The 2,357-nt window shown below is 35.6% G+C and overlaps 1 protein-coding gene across 1 annotated transcript; it reads left to right on the forward strand.

Annotated features, from left to right (window-relative positions):
- The first annotated feature begins 212 nt into the window (after nucleotides 1-212).
- LOC145101707 (ATP synthase subunit delta', mitochondrial-like) lies at nucleotides 213-1,585 on the forward strand. Its single transcript, XM_079038977.1, has 2 exons — nucleotides 213-688; nucleotides 1,062-1,585. Exons 1-2 carry the CDS (start codon nucleotides 404-406, stop codon nucleotides 1,404-1,406), a joined length of 630 nt encoding a protein of 209 aa, XP_078895103.1. The 5' UTR covers nucleotides 213-403; the 3' UTR covers nucleotides 1,407-1,585.
- Nucleotides 1,586-2,357: the final 772 nt, after the last annotated feature.

Genomic DNA, 2,357 nt, shown 5'->3' on the forward strand with positions numbered 1-2,357 from the left:
GTCTATACCCGAAAATGTCCATTTTCATGTCTAAAATTTGAAATTACCCCCATTTTTTTGACTATTGTCCGCATTTTCCATCAATTAAAGTCTTTTACCCTTGATATTTTCACTTTTTATCGTCTAAAAATCACCTATTTTTATTTATTTATTTATTTAAATTTTATATTATCACATTCATATGCTAAAAAATTTATGTAATTAAAAAGATACAATAAAATGCTACCCTAAAAAGAACCCAAGAATCCCCAAAGTTTGCGGTTGCCCTGTCTGCTTTGCCCAATTCAAACCTCCCCAAATCCGATCAAAACCATAAGCAAAACACGAATCAGGAGTGCCAATCCTCTCTTCAATCGATCTCCGACCTTGCGATCCGAACGATCTCTGCAACTGCATAAAAACCATGTTTCGTCAAGTGGCTTCTCGCCTCCTCACCCGATCCACCAACACTTACCCCGCCGGCGCCGCTGCCACCCTCCGCCGGCCCTACTCGACCGAGGTCTCTGCTGATAACGCACCCGGTGACAGTGCATTCGTCGAGGCATGGAAGAAAGTGGCTCCCAACATCGATCCACCAAAGACACCGATCCAGTTTATGCAACCCCGTCCCCCTACACCTTCCACTTTGCCGTCTAAACTTACTGTCAATTTCGTTCTCCCTTACGCTTCAGAACTCTCTAAAAAAGAGGTTGGTGTTTCTTGTTTTAACAAATCGTGCAAGCCGCTTTAAATTTCGCTTATTTGGATTTTCTAGGGTTTGATATAGTTAATAATGCGGTTAAGCCTATACGATAATTATCCTAGGTTTTGCACCATATCTCGAAATCATTTGGTTTATTCATACAATATTACAACGTTTGCATTGTAATCAATCATTTTTCATTTTGGGCATTTCTCTGAGTTTGTAGTCTTGAGATCTATTGAAAAGTGGTCTCTTGTCACAAGTTTTAAATCTTTATTGATTCATTTCTGCACAATATGATTATCTGGAAATCTTGAAACTCGTTTTGTTGATTATCTGGAAATGTTGTTGATGTTTTGTGATGATTACAATAATACAGGTTGATATGGTGATAGTTCCTGCAACAACAGGGCAAATGGGTATTTTACCAGGACACGTGCCAACAATTGCTGAGCTAAAACCAGGCCTTCTTTCAGTCCATGAAGGAAACGATGTGAAGAAATACTTCATCAGCAGTGGGTTTGCTTTTGTTCATTCAAACTCTTATGCAGACATATTGGCTGTAGAAGCTGTTCCACTTGACAGAATTGATCCAGCACAAGTACAAAAGGGATTAAGTGAGTTTACACAGAAGTTGGGGTCTGCATCAACTGATTTGGCCAAGGCTGAAGCACAGATTGGTGTGGATGTTCATAGTGCTCTTAACTCTGCTCTTACAGGCTAGAATAAGTATGGTGAGAGTTCATTATTTGTTTTTTTTTTTTAAACTCAAAATAAGAGTTTTCTCTTAACTTTATGGAAATGGGAAGACTTTTGGTAGAATGTTTTGTGTTCATGCTGAATGTGGGATGTAAGATTTGTTACATTTGATATCCAATTTTATCAGATTTGGGTTTCTTGAAATTTGAACTGAAATTCAAGAAATAATATTACTTTTTCCATTTGAACTGAAATGCATGAGTGGCCTCCTACTAGCAAAGAGATGAGAATTCATAAGACTGTGTGTTATACATGCCTTGCAGCATTGTGGGGTGCTGATGTGGCATAGGGGCGTGGCTTACTAGTAAAATAGTTAAGAGCTCTAAAAAAACACACGTGGAAAAAAATTGTGTAAAAAAAAAAAAACTAAATGGGCTTAATTAATTGACATCAATCAATTTTAACCCAAGAAGAATTCAGAAGGTTTTGTTTCGAAAGTCTTTAGCTTTTCACGTTTCAGTTTTTCACCCTTCAGTCCTTTACGACATTAAATTTAAAAAAGTAAATAAATAAATCTCTACGAAATTTGGTTTTCTTGAAATTTGAACGGAAGTTCAAGAAATAGTGTTTTACTACTATTTTACTTTGTTGCATTTCCCCCTCCACAGTTATTTTGGAGAGAAACAGAAAATAAAGGAAAAGAGGAAAAGGAAAAAAAAAGAGTAATAATAATCATAATAAAACTAATACTTTGAGTTGGAAAGAAAGACAATGAAAGATAATAGCTATATATGTTAACGAATATAATTTTATATTTTTGTCCATGTAATGTAATATGATAACTATATGATAAAAAGTAAAAATAAATAATGGTAGTATAACCTCATTGGTCATACAAGATGGATTTCCACCATTATACAAGGATGAGATTAGCAACAGCCAAGATTTTGCTTGGATCACTAACATCATAAAACTA

This window comes from Lactuca serriola, chromosome 4 (genome assembly GCF_051521515.1).
Source record: "Lactuca serriola cultivar US96UC23 chromosome 4, Lser_US96UC23_V15, whole genome shotgun sequence".
In the NCBI taxonomy this organism is placed as follows: domain Eukaryota; kingdom Viridiplantae; phylum Streptophyta; class Magnoliopsida; order Asterales; family Asteraceae; genus Lactuca; species Lactuca serriola.